Source organism: Brachycentrus maculatus, unplaced genomic scaffold, assembly GCF_059751285.1.
Source record: "Brachycentrus maculatus isolate JH-2025_06_01 unplaced genomic scaffold, ASM5975128v1 h1tg000091l, whole genome shotgun sequence".
In the NCBI taxonomy this organism is placed as follows: domain Eukaryota; kingdom Metazoa; phylum Arthropoda; class Insecta; order Trichoptera; family Brachycentridae; genus Brachycentrus; species Brachycentrus maculatus.
Genome location: NW_028280845.1, coordinates 2,108,369 through 2,127,757, shown reverse-complemented (window position 1 = coordinate 2,127,757; position 19,389 = coordinate 2,108,369). Strand labels below are relative to the sequence as shown.

At 33.9% G+C, this 19,389-nt stretch overlaps 3 protein-coding genes across 5 annotated transcripts in view; 1 reads left to right on the top strand and 2 right to left on the bottom strand.

Annotated features, from left to right (window-relative positions):
• The window catches only part of Syx1A (Syntaxin 1A), a 219,411-nt gene extending 213,475 nt beyond the window's left edge, over positions 1-5,936 (bottom strand). For all 3 annotated transcript variants that reach the window (XM_088258209.1, XM_088258210.1, XM_088258211.1), the window contains exons 1-2: positions 5,747-5,936; positions 1,503-1,592 (exon numbers count right to left, since the gene is read on the bottom strand). In XM_088258209.1, coding sequence (XP_088114335.1) covers positions 1,503-1,592; positions 5,747-5,779 — 123 coding nt within the window. In that variant the 5' untranslated portion in view covers positions 5,780-5,936. The remainder of the gene's footprint in view (positions 1-1,502; positions 1,593-5,746) is intronic.
• Positions 5,937-6,189: 253 nt separating this feature from the next.
• Ran (RAN, member RAS oncogene family) lies at positions 6,190-10,661 on the top strand. Its single transcript, XM_088258213.1, has 3 exons — positions 6,190-6,293; positions 6,622-7,073; positions 9,770-10,661. The coding sequence occupies exons 2-3, from the start codon at positions 6,642-6,644 to the stop codon at positions 9,983-9,985; spliced, it is 648 nt and encodes a 215-aa protein (XP_088114339.1). The 5' UTR covers positions 6,190-6,293; positions 6,622-6,641; the 3' UTR covers positions 9,986-10,661.
• Positions 10,662-12,425: 1,764 nt separating this feature from the next.
• Positions 12,426-18,903, bottom strand: mEFTu1 (mitochondrial translation elongation factor Tu 1). The gene is made up of 7 exons (XM_088258208.1): positions 18,771-18,903; positions 18,176-18,376; positions 16,763-16,929; positions 15,755-15,998; positions 15,203-15,394; positions 13,684-14,050; positions 12,426-12,924 (listed from the first exon to the last, which is right to left on the bottom strand). Exons 1-7 carry the CDS (start codon positions 18,808-18,810, stop codon positions 12,744-12,746), a joined length of 1,392 nt encoding a protein of 463 aa, XP_088114334.1. The 5' UTR covers positions 18,811-18,903; the 3' UTR covers positions 12,426-12,743.
• Between the last annotated feature and the right edge of the window lie 486 nt (positions 18,904-19,389).

The following is a 19,389-nucleotide window of genomic DNA, read 5'->3' as shown; positions in this document are numbered from 1 at the left end:
ATAGTACGCGTGCAAGTATGAATCCCCGAGTGCTCTACCCAAGGCTTCTTTTCTGGCCATAGCCGAGACTGCATTCATAAAAAAAGGTCGGATGGAAAATGGATAATATTTGCATAAGAGCGAAAATTGTATTTTCCTACCAAGAGAAACTGTATACCATTAGCCGGCGAGGGGCGGGTTTATTTCCCCAAAGCGGGTCGGGTTTTGTACTTTGCATAATTAAACCATTAAGAATAAAATAGCATTACTTTTTCTAGCGTTTTCCATTCGAATTATGCGTAATTGGGTTTTATAAGTGTATTTATTTATTGCGAATTCCGCCTTAAAAACCAGATATACCTGGATACGAGAGTTAACCTTCATTTGGTCGCACTCCGCCCAAAGATACTGCCCTAAACCTGAATCCTATTTTGAGAAACTTTAAACTTATATGCTATAAAGTATAAACTAACACATGAAATCAATAATTTAACTAATCACATTATGGTTTATTTTAAATGTTTATTGCTGATACTTTGTGGGATATTTTAAAAACTTTAAAAAAAATATTTAAAACAAGCTACGTTGTAAGGCACATTTCGCTCACTCCTTTGTACAACGTCATATATCAAAAAACGTCTATTTTCAGTTGTGCGTATTTTCGGAATGTCCAGAAAATGTACTATATCCCAGCAAAAACGGCATATTTTAACTTAATATTTGCCCACTACAGGGCAGAAAGTGTTGTTTTTGCATTTTGAAGAAAAGGAATTGTTTAATTATTTTTTTGAATATAATAAATATTTTTCAAATGGAGATAAAGCATTCAGGTTTTACCTAAAAAGATCTGTTACACAGTAAAACGTTCAATAAGTGGCTTGATATTTATTTTTAATGCATTTTATTATAGTTTTAAACTTTAAAAACAATCTCCTGAAAAGTCAAGTTTTTTTATATATGACGTTGAAAGGAGTGAGCGATTTATGTAAATTTGGTACTACTAAAACCAGGTAAACATCACGCCGCATAGGGAAGTCTCTTCTGCCTAGAATATAACGCCTTATCAATCTGTCATTGCAAACTATCTTCGCCTCTTCCACATTCATGCGTCTGCTCATACATACCCGCCGATTATTCCTACAGGACTCCTGACCTGATCACGCCCAAGTATTTGTAATACTTGATCATGCCAATTTTTCCTCCATCGTCTTCTGCTTCTATTACCAACAACATTCACTTTTAAAATTTGTTTTACTATTCTTATTTCACTAATTTGATTTACATGCCCAAACCATCTCAATACTGATAATGCTTATCTCAGCCTTGCATTCTTTCCTCATATCACCATTCGAACATCTATCATACAACGTTTTGCCGCACATTCGTTTGCCAATTAAAAGGTTTTTTTATGAATCAATAAGCATTGTCTCGATACTGGAACCAGCACGTCGAGACGTCAGCTCCCGAAGCATGTGGGGTGCATACGATCGGGTCGGGAGTTGCGTGGGCACGGCGACACTCACCTCACTGAAGAACTCGTCCATGAAGCCGTCCCGGCCCTCCACGTTGACGGCCACATCGTCGGGACCCACGTCATCCTCGTCACTTTGCGCCTGGTGAAAAAAGAAGACAACATAATCAGAATATCGGTCAGTTTGAGAAAATTCGGTCATAAACATGTGACGTCATGTTTTTGAATTGTTATTTGCAATTTAATTTCGAGGATTTTAAATTTGTTGCCGGCGTAGGTAAGAGGACAAACTAAAAAATGGACCAATAATAGGCAAAATAAACAAATGGGTTCAAGAGTTAATACTGTGAAAATTGTTTTCATTTTTTCCTTTATTTTTGGATGTTTATAATGTTAAAATGGATCAAAATAATTTTTAAAAAAACGTATGCAAAAAGAACCGACAAGACACATAAGGTGGCTTGGCTTGGTGGGTCTCTGCAAAAAATATAATGTTAATTATGTATATGAATTTGTATATACATTTATTTAATATTATATGTGTATTTATATTTAATAAATGTTTATATGTATTTATATTTAACAAATAAATTATACAAGTAAAAAAATTAAAAAATATTTCCCAGTCGTATGTCATTAGCTTGATTTTGACAGCAGATGGTTGTGATAGGCATCTTAATGAAATTGATAAAGTGATGCGTTGTGTGGATCCAACTGAAATGATACCCATTTTTTTTCCAAATTCACGTATTGTATAAGGTCACCTCACCTTTCTATACTACGTAAAAAATCTTATTATACATGTACTGTATAAGATTTTTAGAAAAACAATTGTAAAATTTAGAAGAGATAGGATCAGGCCGGCAGAGAAGATCACCATGTTGAATTGTTTTAAAAATACATTGGCATTCAAATATCGATATTTTATCATCGCTTTATGTCTAAAATAAAATATATAGATTGGGTGACAACGTTTATCCGTGACCTATTCGTACAAAAATGTCTTATCGGTGTTAATGATAACACAGTCGACTCATTGTTGCGATAGATTCCGTCTTTTTGGCAATTCGAAAAATCAGCATCAATAAAATACTGATTCACATTCATAATCTAATGTGTTTATAATTGAATGTCCATATTACCAAGTCGGTAAATGACAACAACAAAATAATTTTGTTTAATTACATAATTCTTGTAATAGAATACTCATGTACTTTTTTCAGTGCGTTTTTTTTTCATGTAACGCGGTGAAAGGGCACCTTTTTTCACGGATACACGAGTAGGTATATATATTTTTAATTTTCAAAATCAATTTGACAAAATAATTTTTGTGCTTACGTAATTAAAATCTATAATTACATATTTCGTCAAAATGATAAAATATGGTATGGTGTTATAAATATTTAAATATTTGAATATATTTTTGTAGTAAAAACATGTAGCTAGTTCCGGGACCTTTTTGTTTAAAAAAAAAGCCCTGCTTATATCAAATTACACACATATACATGAAAATATTAGAAAAAATCTAATTTTTGCGGACATTTCTTGGTGCAATTGAATTTTATGTAATAAAATAACAACTATGTAAGTATATGTTTTTTTCCACTTTTATTCTATTTGATCGGTGATCGGGTTTCGTTGTTACCGAAATCACGAGATGTTGGTAACGACGAAACTCGGTCACTAGTCAAATAAAGTAAAAGTGGAAAAAACTGTGTAGTTCTTGTTCAAATATACAGATTACAAAAATCGTAGAGCACTGAAAGTAAAAATGTGTGTGGGAGTATTACCATTACAAATCCGAAATTCGGAAAATTCTTAATTAATCTTGTATGTTAAGTTCTTGGGTAAAAATAGTTTATTGGTCATATTGGACACTAAATATTTTATGGGATGCTACAAAAATAAAATAAAATAAAACATCTTAAAATAGAAATATGTACCCGTTTTACAGTCGACATTTAAAATCAAAATTCTTAAATTTGTCCATTTTTACTGGCCATTTTCAAGGAGTTCACCTGAAAGTAATATCTAGTGTATATACTTCACAAGGCGGGTCCCTAAAATTCTGTGATGGAGATATTGGGAAAATAAAAGAAGCGTCGAAAGACATAAAAAATATGGTATAACGATATAGCCGCTATGGGTGTCGAAATTGGTTGCAAGCAGCAAGAGATCGAAAAAAATGGAAGGCTACGGAAGAGCCTATATCCAGCAGTGGAGGACAGAAGAGAGCTAAAGAAGAGGAAGGAGAAGTAATATTAGATTTTTAGATTTTTATAAATAATTACTATATTGTCAGATTTTTATAAATAATTACTAGTGAAGAGGTACTGGGCGGTCAATCAAGCGAAGGAAAGTTGAGTAATTGGAGACATCATGACAAATGCCTATTTATTAAGGAAATAATGATGGAGAAAGTAGTTTGCAGAAAAGGCATAGACAAAAAAAGTTCTGGGAACAAAACACGAGAGAGTGGAACGGTATTCTGTTTGTCCTGGCGAAGATATTCCAGTATGGCGGCAGTAATTGGAGAGTCACCAGATGATAACAAATTAAACCAAACATTTCACTCGTGACTAGTAAAGAAGTGTGGAGATGTGTCTCAAAAGAATGCATAATAATGTGATATTGAATATGCAAACACTAGGCATACAAATTAGCTAGTAAAAGTCTGTGCTACTCCCTACTAAGTAAATACTCCCATTCATCGGATAAATTTGATCATGCGTCGTGTGCATTTTTTCTCCTTATCATGATAAATGAAATCATGTGATATTATATTAGTATATGGAGTACTTTGATTATAATTATAAATACTGAAGATAAGGGATATAAAAAAATATTTGGTCCAAAGCAACAACGTAGAACAGTTGAAGTTCTGAGTAGATAAGTTATTCTTTTTGATAATCATGTATTGTTTATCTGGTATATTTAATAAATAATATAAAAAAAAAATATTTTAATGGCTATACGTATGTCGAATTGGTAATTTTATCCACACCCAACGGTGCATAGGGTACTGCATCGCATCGACGCAATTTTATATATTAAAAAATACTTTTATTTAATTTTGTTGTAACATATGCATATTATAAGGATATCGATTGATTGTGGAGATCCACCAAGCCACCTGATGTGGATTGTCAATTACATGAAGGCAAGGTGATCGGTCCAGCGCTTCAGGTACCAGTCCAGGGTGATAATAAATAAATTATAAGAAAAAATATATTTAATAATTCTCTCAACAACAAAAAAACAAAATTTGACTAATTTTTCCAGTCCGACAACACAAACAATTCGAATAAAGAATAAAAAATATTGTTACGCACTCTTCCAAGTTTTTTTTCTAGATGATTTGTAAAATTGTAGGTACCTACTTTCAATCAAACCAGTTGACCTGTAATATATATTTTTTATATTTATTTGTATATTTGTAGACCCGCATTGTTAATTTTGTAAGCCGGTATGCTTTTTATAAATTATTTACGTGCAACTTAATTACAGGCAAGTTGAGATGAATAATACTAAAAATAGTAGGTAATTCAATATTCGAGCTCGAATGCCTTAAAAATGTAACAGCATATTGCACAAGACTACAACTTCCGGCAACTGACAGCTGCTGCAATCATTTGAGATGACTCACTTTATGACAGGTATATTATCTGATGCCTCAATAATAATAAAGCATTACTTACTGATGAGCAAAGCAATAAGTCGCTTTTGTACAAAATTATTACATGTTATGGCATGGAAGGGCGCAGTTTATATTGATTTAAGAAGCGGATATGTGTATAATTTTAAAAAATAGTGTGTATTTTGAAATCTCATATTTTATAATAGGAATCTCATAGTTTTATTTCTTCACAAAACTGTCATTCTCTTGTCATCGACCACTGCGGTGTGATTTGTGGGAGAATAAATTTTAAGTGGCGTATGAAACAAAATAAAAAGAGCTGTTAATGAACAGAGAATTGCCAAAATTGTATGTTATTTGAAATACATTATAATTATCATATCGTTAAGGGGTGGGGCATGAACGATTTATTCGTTTATAAGAGAGAAATTAGGTTTTGAAATTTTACAATGACTGAACATAAACTTAACCTGCAAGTTGAATAACGAAAATTTTAAATATATATATTAGTGCTAACAGGACACCACCGGTAGATTTGAACGTATTATCTTGTAAATAATAACGTTTTTATATCGGTACATGTCATTGATTAAAATCGCTTTCATTCAGGGATAATGTAGAATGAAGTGACATTTCTAATAGAGGAGTAGAAGACTTACCGCGCGCAGCGCGTCTAATCTATCCTTCGTCATCTTTTACCGATTAAGATCACACACCGCGAAAACGTTTTTCTTTATAACACAATCCCATTCACAAGATTTTCCATCGAACGGCACTAAACTAAGTACACGGCCACTACGCTCGCAAAAATCGATAGGCTTCTCGGGACTCTGACTACTCTGCAGTGGTGCAGATGGCGCTGCGCATGCTCGAGTGACGTCAAACCCTGTCGGTAATGGTGGAAACATTAAAATATAACTTATATTTCAATTATTAATTATACCTCTTTAAAACTCTTTAAAAGACACCTTAAAAATCGTTTTTTTATATTATAAGCATAAATTTATTAATTAATTTACAAATTTATTACAAAAGTAAAAAAATCGTATGTTGATACAAGCGCTTTTTTGACACTCTAGCATAGTCTGTGTCCGTTAACCGTCCTATCAAGGGAAACGCCATTGTGAGCCGTAACGACTATTGGGAGCTCTGTATAAAATCGCCTATTTTCGCTCCAATCCTCAGTGTTTACGCGGTTTTATAAAGGTATTTTCAAATGTTTATATCACTCTTCAAAACATCTTATTTATTTGTGTGCTGTGTTACGTATTTACTTCATTATTTGCGTTTATATACGGCACTTTCGTACGAAATTCCTATGAGACGCATTTAGAGCGCCATTTCAATAAAAATTCAATCCGTTGTATTAGTATGGTTTTGCCGTTACAACTTCAAAATAATTAGTGTTTTGCGGGCTCTAATTAGTTTTTGCTATATGATATTGCCGAATACATCGTCCGAATTGTGTAATGATTAGTCATTCTTCTAGAAAAGTCCTTGAAAATAATTTGGCATCCTTCGTTTCATCTTGCAGAAGTTTCAAAAAATCCCTACATGATGGCTGAACCTGATATGCCAAACTTCAAGTGTGTGCTCGTCGGCGATGGAGGTACCGGCAAGACTACTTTCGTGAAGAGGCATCTCACGGGAGAGTTTGAAAAGAAGTACGTAGCCACACTCGGAGTGGAAGTGCATCCCTTGGTGTTCCACACCAACAGGGGCCCCATCCGCTTCAACGTGTGGGACACGGCGGGCCAGGAGAAGTTCGGCGGCTTGCGCGACGGCTACTACATCCAGGGACACTGCGCCATCCTCATGTTCGACGTTACCTCTAGAGTGACATACAAAAACGTACCCAATTGGCACAGAGACCTCGTCAGAGTTTGCGAAAACATCCCGATTGTCTTATGCGGAAACAAAGTAGATATCAAAGACAGAAAAGTAAAAGCCAAAGCCATAGTGTTCCATAGGAAGAAAAACCTCCAGGTATGTTGCATTTTTTTTTTACCTTACAGTGTTCTAGATCTGTAAATAAACGTTTGTTTTTTATTATTTATTTTTTGATATTGTATATGAATTTAACTTTCTTTTTATTTCAAAAACAAACATAACATCTGTAATTCGCCATACATCTGGACCAGTCGATAATATGATTAAAGTTTTTTTAGCGCTGTGTATGTTGTTACCAGCTAAACAAAATTTGCTATAGGTTAAAATAAAATGGTATCTTGATTATTATTTAATGTCTCGCAGCAAGAGCCTTTACAATTCAATGTACTTTTATAGGTATAATTTTTCAAAATTTTGCTTTATAATTTGCTTCTTTAACATGTTGAACGCTGTGTCAGGCACCGGTTGTCGACACCGAGGTATTCCAATGGGGCCGTGTCAGTCACCGGTGGCTGACACGGCACACTTAACTTCAGATTGTCATTCTGTCCATTTGGTTACGCACTCTGTATTAAACTACTATTCAACTTGGCTGACATGGCCCTTTTATATCTTACTACGATATGTCTTTAGGATATCTTCATGGTTCTAAAAAATATACTCATGAAGGTTATAGGTTTGTTAGAATTAAAACACATGCATGATGTTTATATTTAAAATGTCTTGACTAAAAATTAACACTATTAGTGTGTTAAACAACGAAGCACAACGAATCTAAAGAATGTTAAATGTAAAAAATGAACTTGGTAAAAAATTTCAATTGATGTATTTTATTGAAACATGTTATACAATAATGTGGTTGAGTTGTGGACATACATGACAACATTTTTTTGGACATTTTACAAAAATCCTATTGGCGAGCAACGTGTCAATAGCCGTGTGTAATTTATCAGCAGTTTCATCTACTTATATATCGTACATCAAAATTGAGAGAATGGAATTTGTGTTCTGCTAGTCATATTATTTGTTTCTACAAACTGTTGTGTTTACTAATTTTTCAATATTTCAATTCAAGAATTGTAAGTTTCACAACTGAACAAATAAATAATAATTTGTGTCCCTTACACTTGATGCATCATATGTATTGAAGATCCTATTGTCTGAGATTTTAACGTATTCCTTAATTAAATGTATTTAGGAATTTTATTTTATTTTCTCCAATCGAACCCTACAAAATAATGCTGATCGTGTTTACAACTAAGTCACCGCTAACTATAATTGTCTTAAATGTCAAACCAAATGGTGCCAATAGTCAAAATACATTTTTGTTGATCAAACCAGATTCAAGTATCAAATGATATTATTTATTAAATTTTTATAGCTTTATTTATGTAACAATGGTTACTTGATAATGTAATCGGTCATAACTGACCATAACTGATGTACGAGGGTTAATTCTTGAGTTTCATTGGCCGGTTGTGGCATAATATAAGAATAACCTCATAATATAAGAATTAATCCTTGAGGTGAACTTTAAGAAACTAGTTTTCATAAATACATACCTAGGTTTTAAAATTGGTTATCCGATTAGTCTACAACAGAGTTTCCCAACCCCGTGACTGCGGGCATATATGAACGATTCGTATGTGCCCACCACTATTCGACAGAGGCAGAAATTTTTCTTTAACATTAATTAAAAATGTGAATTATTTTTATTTATTTGTTAGTTTAATTTTTTTTGAGTGCCTAGGTTTATTAAATACGTTCGTATATTTGCAATATTGTATGTATGAGTGGTTCCTTTGCCGACAGTATTTAAAAATAAGTAGATTAGGTGGCCACCTAATCGACTTATTTTTAAATACTGTCGGCAAAGGAACCACTCATACATACAATATTGCAAACATACGAACGTATTTAATAAACCTAGGCACTCAAAAAAATTAAACTAACAAATAAATAAAAATGCCACCCTACCGAAATTTTAGAATTTGCTCTAGAGTACAAAAAGTTTGGGAACCCCTGGTCTACAATATTCATGGGAAAAAATAATATGTTTGTATTTGTTCTATAAATACTAAATTTTAAAAGATGCTCTCTAGATCAGTGGTCCCCAAACTTTTTTGAGCCACGGACCCTGGGTGAAAAACAACATAAATTCATAATAGAAAAATTACAAATTTAACTTTGATGTCTTGAATGGTAAATGATGACGTAAAAATGAAATATAAATAAAATATTTTGTTGAAGAATGTCAGTTTCCAAACATATAAAAATACCAATTCTTAGGAATTTTTTTCTTCTTTTACAAATCTCACATCAGCTAAAAGTAGCTTCGTTTCCTGGTATTGTTGACTCGTCAAGTTTAATAGAGAATTCAGATGTTTTTAAGTAGTCACATCTAGAGTTTTCTACACACTGAGCCGTTTTGTCTTATCTTTCTTCGTACAGTATTATTACTCAGCGAAATTCTTTTTATAATATCGGGAGCTGGTTTGTGCAACACAGTGCGCTTTATTAGTCACCTACACTTGCTAGAATAAATTCTTTGCCAATAGTGTCAATCATTAAAGATAAATGAAATGTGTCACAATTTTTTTAATTTTATTTTAAACCTTGTCAGACCCCCTGACATTGTTCAGGGACCGTTAAATCAATTTTAATTTTCCACGGACTCCCTTAATGATCCCGGGGACCTCTGGAGGTCCGCTAGTGCCATTTTGGGAACCATTGCTCTAGATTGCATTTCCAAACGTAATAAATATCTAATAATTTATTTTTCTTCTTTTCAGTATTATGATATCTCTGCTAAATCCAACTACAACTTCGAGAAACCTTTCCTCTGGCTGGCGAGAAAACTGATCGGCGATCCCAACCTGGAGTTCGTGGCAACACCGGCGCTTGTCCCCCCCGAGGTGCAGATGGATCCCTCCTGGCAGAAGCAGCTCGAGAGAGAGCTGGAGGATGCCAAAGAAACCGCCCTCCCGGAGGACGACGAAGACCTGTGAGGATTCCAGACAACCACTGTCAACGCAAATCGTTTTCACTTCTCATTTTATGTCTCCAAATTTTGGTGCGAGTTTGATTACTTCACCCGAAGCTTAAGAACATTAAATTTTATTTGTCCAGTTATGTTTTAAACCTTATTTTTAAAATTTGTTTTAGTTCATGTTGCATTTTTAAGATGGCCTACAATACCAAGGAAATATCTACATATTTAACCTTATATTTTTGTATCGTTCTTGTACAATTCTTCTAATGGAACATTTGTGATTGTGCCATCTTTATTGAAATAATATTGTATTAAATGTTGATTCGATATTATTGTCCTTATTAATTCAATTTAGCCAAGCAAAAAATAACTCAACTTTTTGTTATTCATTATTATTTGTTCTGTATAATTTCGACGCTTATTTTGTTGGAGTGAATTTGTATGAAGTATTTAATTGCAAACATTTTATTAAATGAAACGTTTGCATTTTCCTATGTTGAAAGGGCGAGCTGAACAGATCACGAATAAGAGTTATCGCTTGTTTAGCTAGAGTCAAGATGTCAACTCGATGGTAATCTTTCAGTTGGTATATTTGTGATCCGTTCAGCACGGGCTCTTAGGTTAAAATAAGAATAAGTTCAATGTAAAATTTGTATTGGAATGAGAAATCAATAAAATGTCACGAAATTTAAGTTTGTCTTTTATTTTTAAATTGTAATTAATGGATACAACATTTTCAGTGTGTCCAAACACTTGTTCATAAATCTGGATTTTGTGTCCGCACTTAGGAGTTATTTTTTACATTTCAACACAGATGAAGCAGAATATGGAAGTCTGGGCATTTAAAGGGCTAACGACTGTCGTAGGCTTGGCTAAGCGATCACTTCAGACATGTAACATTCACCAATTCTACCCAAGATTGACAACCACACTTCACAAATTTTTGGAAATTCTAGATATATTAATCCATCTCGTGACACAATATGTGGGGGTTCACAACAGCCATCTTTGTTGCAATAAGGGAACCTTTTATAAATCAGAGACTCTTTTTATTTGTATGCGAGGTCCGAATCCTGGATTTTATTCACATACTTGAGACCCGCCTGAAAACATGATTTTCATTTTTTTTAGCTTATAATTTGACTAATTATTTTATTTGAGATGTAATTAATGCAATGGCATAAGGAACACTGACCAAATATATGTTATGTGAAATTGACTACTCCCGTTTACTCCTTTGAATATGTATGAAAACCAATTATATTTGTATATAATGCAGGTTAGATTAAAAATAAACTAAATGATGCACAGGATTGTCTCAAATTTAAGAGCTAGACCTTATCTGTGTACCATATTCAACCACTCTACGGAGAGTTAAATTTTGGACAGCCAAAGCTAGTTCCTTGATATCTTTATGCAGCTTGATGCCTAGATTCTCTTTCAACTGGTCCATGGTCCTTGTTCTATTTCTTCCTTTTGTAGAGATAAGGTTATGCTACTCAATATGTCCTATCATCTTGTTTTCTATTGTTAAGGTTTTTTTCTTAACACTCCTTAAAACTCTCACCCTTTCTAAATCACAACTCAAACGTTTTTTTAATATTTCTCTATCTTTTTTAGTCATCGTCCAGGTTTGGCTACCAGGGATGTTCTAAAATCTAGACTTTGTTATTTCAGCAGTGAAATGCCTGTTCAGCCATGCCTATTCTGGCCTTCCTTTTATCAACACGCCTGAAATCCTCTAATTGTACTTCCTAGATACTTACTTTTTACTTGCTGCTGTATTAGGGAATTTCGTGCACACCAATTTTTGTTTGTTTTTGTAAGAATAATATTGAGACTAGCGTTTTAAGTTCAAGACAGTGTTTATTAGATTGATTAGCTGTTCAAGTCGAGTGTCATTTACGAGGGGGGACCCAAAAGTAACGGTAATTGCGCCGTGGTGGTAAGGGAGAGTTGGTGTGTGAAGTTGTCGCTGTGAGTGTATCGGTTCGTCCGTTAGAATTTTTTTAGTGAAACAACTTTTTCTAATTTGCCGAAAACGTGATGGCCGCTTGTCAAGAGCAAGCGCGGCTGTGAAATTTTGTTTCCTGATGGGTGAATTGAAGACCAACCCCTTCAAGACGCCCCTCAACGTCAAGTTGTCAAACTGATGAAAACATTATTACTAGGCATATTTGAGCTTCAAAATCAGCTCAAAGAGGACCCTGAATTTTTTCCCGAGATCATCCTGATAAATGAATTCAAAAAATGTTTTGAACAATGGAAGGATCATTTTTAGAGGTGCGTTGTGGTGAAGGGAATACTTTAACGGTGATAATTTGGTGAAAAAATATTGAAAAATAAAGAAGTTATGAAAAAAATTCATGTTAATTTTGGGTCCCCCCTCCTATACGCAAATGACATTGCATGTACATATATGATTTATTAGGATTTAAATAATAAAAAAACGAGAATAACAAAAAAACATACTTGTATTTTTGATAATACACAAAAGCTGTTACTAACAAAATGCTAGGTGAAATTTGATAAAAACATCAACACAGAAAAAGCTATTTTCTAAAAACAGCTTTTTAGCATAAGTATTATAAATTTTATAAGTAAATACATAATATATCACTGATAGAATCTAGAAATTTCTTAAGGAAATGTGAATATGCACATTTAATTGTCAGGATAAGGAAACTCGAGTTATATCGCAACTAATTCACTATATGTATAATTCTTACAACTTAATTATTTTACAAACACTAATTACATATTCTATAAGTATTCTACTGCTGGGCCATCTTATCTCTCTTCTTCTTTCCTAATGTGAGATTGAGGCGATCTTGTTCTGTCAGTTTGGGGAAAATTTTGGTGACTACTCCAGTTCCCAATGTGATGGCTCCATTCCTTAGAGTGAATCTCTGTCCCTGTTCCAACACCATGGGTTTCATTAGCTTCAAAAGTAATCTGGAATTAAAAAAAAAAACAATATTAATACTAATTTAATGTGTATTATTATATTCCGCTGGGAAGACTCAATGTACATAAGACTAGAAAGTTTAAAGTTTAAAGGCTTTCATTTTATAAAAAGGGTTTATCTTGTTCACTCTTCGGTAAGCGAGTTTTTGCGAACTTAATACATCCGAAGAGAGTTTAATAAAAATATAATCGCGATTGATTCTCATGAAATTAGTTTTTTAACCACCAGTGTTGCCAAAAAGAAAAATATTTCATTAAAATTTTAATTGTGAAGTTATCCAAAGAATTTTTCAAAAACTACAAGAAACTATGCAAAGAACTTCACAGATATGACACAAGTCTTGTAAAAAATAAAAACAATGAAGAGTTCTTTAATTATAAGTGCAGAATCAAAATATTTTCCGTTTTCTTTTGTATTTTCTTGTTTTGCAAATACGGATTGTTTGAATGCTCTGCAAGGCATCACTGTGACCTGTACAGATCTATTGTGGGATGCCCCCGAGTTAAATCTAGGCTAGCGATCTCACATCCTTAGATCTCACTTTGGAATAGCATCTCTCTTCATGACACAATTATTCACACCAAGTTTTGTATGACAAATCGTTGGAGGGACGAGAATATCATATAGAAATATATTGAAATTTTAGTGAAATTCGAATTATTGTTCAAACAAGCTTTTACTGCAGTCATGCCGGAATGAAATGTTAGTATTATTAGAAGCTGATTGATGTGTGATTCAATACTCACGTAGCATCTTCTCCAGGCATGACCATATCCTTGTTAGGAATAGTGACCTGCGCGGAACAGTCCCAGGTCTTGGAGAACATCTGCAGCTGGAAGAAGGAGGTGAAGGGCTTGGAGCGCCCGCCCTCATCCTTGCTGAGGATGTACACCTGCGCCTCGATGTTGTCCTCGGCGAACACCGTCTTGGGTTTGGCCATCACCATTCCTCGCTTGATGTCCTCGCGCTTGACTCCTCGCACCAGCGCCCCCAGCTGGTCGCCCGCCTGCGCCTCGTCCAGAATCTTGTGGAACATCTCCACGCCGGTGACAGTCGACTTGAATACCTTGTTGTACCCAACAAACTCGCATTCTGTGCCCTTCTTCAGAACTCCTAGAAAATGAATTATAATCAATTTAATCTCTTTTGCCTGGCGGCCAAAATATTTTGAATTTTGTTAAGTAGGTAGTGTTTTTACTATTAATCAGTATTGATAAAGAAGCAGTTAGCTTTGAAACTGGTAGACATTAAAATTAAGTTATAATAAAATATTTATAGTGACTTTAAAACAATGTTATATTTTAATTATAAAATGGAAAATCGCAAAGTTATTGCTTCATATATAAATTATATAATCAATTTATTTAAGCATAATAAACGAGCTATTTTCAAATATAAATGTATATATTTTTATAAATTCATGTCAATCCATGATAGTTACAATCGCTGTAGAAAAGCCCCATGGTATGATTCTAAAATCAATTAAGTGTTTTTATATTTAAATAAAAATAATTTCCTCATTCAGACATGATTGGTGCTTTTCTTGGTGGAAAAAAAGTATACGCATGAAGGTATGTTACATCTTCCCAGAATCTAATAATTTGTAATTGTACATTAGCATCAGTAAAAATAAAATTAAGCCACTACTACAACATATTTGGTAGTTTGATTTGAATTATATAATTTCACTGATTGACATTGTAACATTGTTGTTTTAAAATTGTTATTTTAAATAGATTTAAAACAACAATAAGCTTATATATTTTGCATATTAAAAGTATCTTTTTAACTATGTGGAATGGTAATACACTTCCCTTAAAATTCACCGTTCGCTTTGTGTAGTATTACTTGTAAACTCTACTTCACGAATACCAGTTTTAGAATAACTATTCCAACATCAGGTCAACTGTAGTCTACAGTTATTCCGAAACCGGTAGTCGTGAAGTAGAGTTTTTAAGTAGTAGTGCAAAAGTGAACAATGAATTTTAATAAGGAGAGTGTGTAATTAGCTGATAATTTAATCATAGTAAAAAAACATGTGTTGAATAAGATAATTCCTATTTGCTTATTGTACTCCTAATAATATGAAGGCTACTGCGTGAACATCATCAATTCTTTTCTTCCCATCATTATTAGTAGGGTGACGACAAAAGTTAGAACAAGATGTGTCGCATCGTCAACCTCTAGCACCGAGTACTGCCAAACAGAAATGCCTACAATTCACCGGATCGTTTTATTTTTGAAATATCGAATCAAAGTATGTACCTCTTTCCAACCTCCCGGTGACTACGGTGCCCCGGCCAGGGATGGAGTAAACACTCTCCACAGGCAGTAGGAAAGGTTTGTCCAGATCGCGGACTGGAGTGGGAATAAATCGGTCTACTTCGGACAACAGTTTCATGACAGCTTCGCTACCGATTTCAGGGTTCTTCCCCTCCAAAGCACTCAGTGCAGAACCTGTAAGCAGAAGAGATATTTTTTAAATTCTCAAATTTACTGCATTTCATTTAGTTGATAGTTGATTAAATGAAGGCAAGGTTCGCCTCTGATTCTTAAATACTAGTAGTATATATTTTGAACACAGGGTGAAACATTGCTGCTTTGTGTGAATGGGAATAAGCAAGGAATAGTAGGTCGGAATAGAATGGCAACAATGGCTGCAGCACTCGGGATTGCATACCCATAGTCATGAAAGTTTAAATTACGGTGCTAATGTATACAAGTCCTCCGAAATAATATTTTAAAAAATGAATTATAAATTATTTGAAAAAATTAAAAAAACAAAACAGTTTATAAAGTCAAATTTAAACAAATAACCTTTAATGACGGGGATGTTTTCTCCATCATAACCCATTTCCGTGAAGAGCTCTCTAATTTCCATTTCCACAAGTTCTACCATCTCAGCATCGGCTGCGTCCACTTTGTTAATGAATACGACGATGTGATTGATTCCTATCTGTTTGGAGAGCAACAAGTGTTCCCTAGTTTGGGGCATAGCGCCATCTGTAGCGGCCACTACCAAGATGGCCCCGTCCATCTGGGCTGTGCCTGTTATCATGTTCTAGAAAAAAGAAAATTATTAAGTATTGCATATTGACTTTTTCCATGCCCGGACGTAAGGTTTTTAAAAGAAAGTGTTTCTTCTGATATGATTTCCGTGTATTTAAAAAACAACAAAAATTGTGTATCCATTGTATCCATCCAAAAAAATGTGTTTTTTTTAAAAATAATTTTGCAGTGTCGTGAAAACAATTGTAAAATATTTCGAAAATAAAGAATACCAATATTGAGATAACTGTTAATGACAAAATAATCTCTAGGTGAATGTTAGACCAGGTACAGAAGAGCTGCGACATACGTGCATGCCTCTCATTGACACACGCTTACAACATAACCAAACATTCATATGACGTTCACATGCGTATGCGATTTTTATTATGTCACATCTCCAATACATAATACCATGTGTACACATCAAAATAGATTTGTGAAGCGACTCGCTGTCTATCTAAACAGGGCCCCATTAATTTTGATTATTATGAAACTAGTCTATGGTAAAATCCACAGAAATCATGAAAAAAAACATCTACTTTTTTGCTATGAATTCTATGGATTTTAACATAAACTACAGAGTATATTTTTTATATTATTAGAAGTTAGCTCAAAGCAAAAAGTCAACAAAAAATATATTCTAGAAAAAAGTATGATTTTACAGATATAATTTTAATAAAAATTAGCATAAGAGCTCAAATATTACATTAAAGTTAAAATATATTTTTGCTTATAAACATGTTAATGTAATAATAAAATTTAGTATATAGGTACTTTTATGTAATCTGCATGTCCGGGGCAATCTGTGTGTCCGTAATGTCTATTTTCTGTTTGGTATTCTACGTGGGCTACATTGATTGTGATTCCTCGAGCTTTCTCTTCAGGTGCATTGTCAATTTCAGCGTAGTCCTTCATTTGTGCCAAGTCCAGATCAGATAATACTGAAACAGATACAAAGGATCTTGTATGAACAGAGTTTTACATGTGGTCTTACAAAGTAAACTGTAAAATAAAATTATTTTTAAAACAATTGTTGGTAATATTACATTGAGTAACCAAACTTGACCGCCTCTGTAGTGTAATGGTCAGCATACTCGGCTACCATTCTGGAGGTCCCGGGTTCGATTCCCAGGGGGGGGTCAAATAAGTGATTTTTTCACTCTAATATTTATTCGATATTACCCTGGACTGGTACCTGAAGCGGAGGGCTGATCACCTTTCCTTCATGTGTAAACGATCAAGATAACACTGCGTTTATATGACGCAGTGCCCTATGCACCATTGGGGTGCGGATAAGGGTTTATTATTACCAAACTATAACTTTTGTTATTAAAATTATTAAATAAACGCGATCAATTCACATGACAAACCAAAACAAAGAGGTATTTTTAAAAAAAATTATGTTTACTTAAAATATGCATATTATGAAGAAATATTGAAGGATATATAAATATGTACGTAATTCCTTTTAATATTCTAAGGGCGATTATCCACTACCCGGCATTTGACTGTCCGGCAGTCCAGTTTTGAAAAATGAAAGCGACTACGACAGTTTAGCGTGATCGAATTTACGTGCAACGTGTTCACGCACCGATCAAGAGCACCGATCCGAAAAAATGTGGACAAAAGCACATGCCAATCCAAGCCACTCGTCGTTTTAAAACGCTAACTGACGTGCCGGACAGTAACATTCTGTGTAGTGGACAAACGCCCTAAGGATAGGAAAGGTATTTCTACCCGTTCGGTCGATTGATGTTAAGGACGGGAAGTGCATTTTTACCTTCTGCTCCGGCCTCATTTCAAAGTCAGAAAAGAAGAAATTATTTAATGTTTTTATATGAATATTATGTACCAATCTCTTTGTATGTACCAATCTTAACTATATGAATACAATTATCAAATCCCGTCGCCAGCAGTCCGCAGGCATAAAACAAACCCTGTCCGAAATGTGTTAGTAACCAAATTATGTATGTTCTTTATTATGGATTTTCCATAATAAAGAACATATATAATTTGGTGTTTAACTTTTTGGATGCGATTTACCAACTTTGCGATCTGAAAGTTCGACTATTATAAATTTTAGCAACGTTCTTTAAAAAATTATGATTCAGATTTTAATTTATTGCATAAGCATTTTAGCAAATGGGTGAATCCAATTAATTTTGAATTAACATGGAAAACAATTACCTTTGGTAATAGCTGCTGTTAAGGTAGTTTTGCCATGATCGACATGGCCGATGGTTCCTACATTGCAGTGGGGCTTATTTCTTTCAAATACTTTTTTCTCTGCAAAATGCCTCGCAAGTGTACCAGTGCTGGGTGCAAATAACTTTGAACATATTTGTGAAGTATATGGGAATGGTCCTTGCTTGAAAACCAGCCGCAGTGCTGAAAGAAAATTATATTGGACTGTTATTACCTTAAACCACCGAGATAACTTATAAGGCACCTATGATCACCTACTGATTTTCATTTTAAAAAGGGCCATATTTCACACGAACAAAAAAGGTTCATTTAAAATTATCTTCTAAGACGGAAAATGTCTGATGTGATTTTATAGTCACTATTTTAATCTAATACCAAGTTCATGCATATAGAAACCATAAAACAATGTGGAGATGAACTGAAATCAATTAAACATTTGTGAGATCTTGTATAATTTCCATTCGATGAAATATATGGAACTTCGTCGTGCGATGAAAATTTCATAACCTTACACTTCACTTTTACACCGGCGAAGTCGCCTCTTTTAGTTTAGGAGCTGTGGAAGTTATCTACTTACATGGATTAATTAATTGTTTTACTGTAAATAGAGTTGTCATTTCGAAGGAAAATATTAATTCTGTTAATTTTTGAACCCCACGGAGCCTTCGATCAACAACCAGGCGGCGAGTAGACAGGGAAAATTCTTCTGCGTTGTATTTTACATGCGAACGTCTACAAAAAAATATTTGCCATCTTTATTTTTTAAACCAATTAAAAATCTTCCGTAACAAAATATCATTTTTCTATTGGTCAAAATATTTCTATGGGATGGTCTAGTTTTTATCCGTTTACATGAACAACTACTTTATTACCTACCTTCTTATGATTTTTAAAAATCGGGGTGTGTTGATCACTTTATGCCAGCGCCAGAATTAAATATGTATTTAGCATATACGCGGGCATTTTCCGCTTTCGGAATATAGGATATTACCGTTCAGGAGAAATACATTTTTGACAGGTGGAGGGTGGAGACAAGTGCTAATTGGAGCCAGCGACGGACATTTTTCAGTACGTATTTGGTATTTGATGATGAAATATTCTGTGAAATATGTACCATATTCGGTGGAGTGTGAGAAATGTGTTGTCAAATACATTTACTGTTGTTTAAAAATATCTACGTTAAGTACATAATATTG